This window comes from Volvox carteri (assembly GCF_000143455.1).
Source record: "Volvox carteri f. nagariensis unplaced genomic scaffold VOLCAscaffold_755, whole genome shotgun sequence".
NCBI classification, from domain to species: Eukaryota; Viridiplantae; Chlorophyta; class Chlorophyceae; order Chlamydomonadales; family Volvocaceae; genus Volvox; species Volvox carteri.
The window spans coordinates 1-639 of NW_003308247.1; the positions used below are offsets into that span (position 1 = coordinate 1).

The 639-nt window shown below is 37.4% G+C and overlaps 1 protein-coding gene across 1 annotated transcript; it reads left to right on the top strand.

Annotated features, from left to right (window-relative positions):
• Positions 1-9: 9 nt before the first annotated feature.
• On the top strand, positions 10-402 carry VOLCADRAFT_101338 (uncharacterized protein; the record flags this gene model as incomplete). The annotated part of the gene is made up of 1 exon (XM_002959778.1): positions 10-402. A coding segment is annotated over one exon (393 nt), but the record flags the coding sequence as incomplete, so codon positions are not given.
• Positions 403-639: the final 237 nt, after the last annotated feature.

Sequence of the window (639 nt, forward strand, 5' to 3'; positions counted from 1 at the left end):
ACTACTAAGACTAAGACTACTAAGACTAGGACTACTGCTAAGACAACTACTAAGACTAAGACTAAGACTAAGACTAAGACTAAGACTACTACTAAGACTAAGACTACTACTAAGACTAAGACTAAGACTACTAAGACTAAGACTACTAAGACTAAAACTACTAAGACTAAGACTACTACTAAGACTAAGACTACTACTAAGACTAAGACTACTACTAAGACTACGACTAAGACTACTAAGACTACTACAAAGACTACTAAGACTACTACAAAGACTACTAAGACCACTACTACTAGAAAGCAAAAGCAGAGCAATCCCCAATCAGCAAAGCATCAGCAGTCTCTTGGCTTACTGACAGCACACATGCTCCTAGTATATACTATAGGAGTCGTTGTAACTTAAACTGCGGGTATTTTTCATGATCTTCCCTCCCTGGAGTGCATTTCTGGACTGGCGAGAATTTTGAAAAAAATTGTTTCACGAATCCTATCCCTGGAGCGATTTATTGTATGTGCTGCTACTACTACGAGTAGTAGTATTTAGTAGTACTGGTACTACTACTACCCTATAATAATAAATAGTAGTAGAGGTATATTATAGTGAGCGGTAGCAATGATTCTTCCATGCCAGAGTTGAACT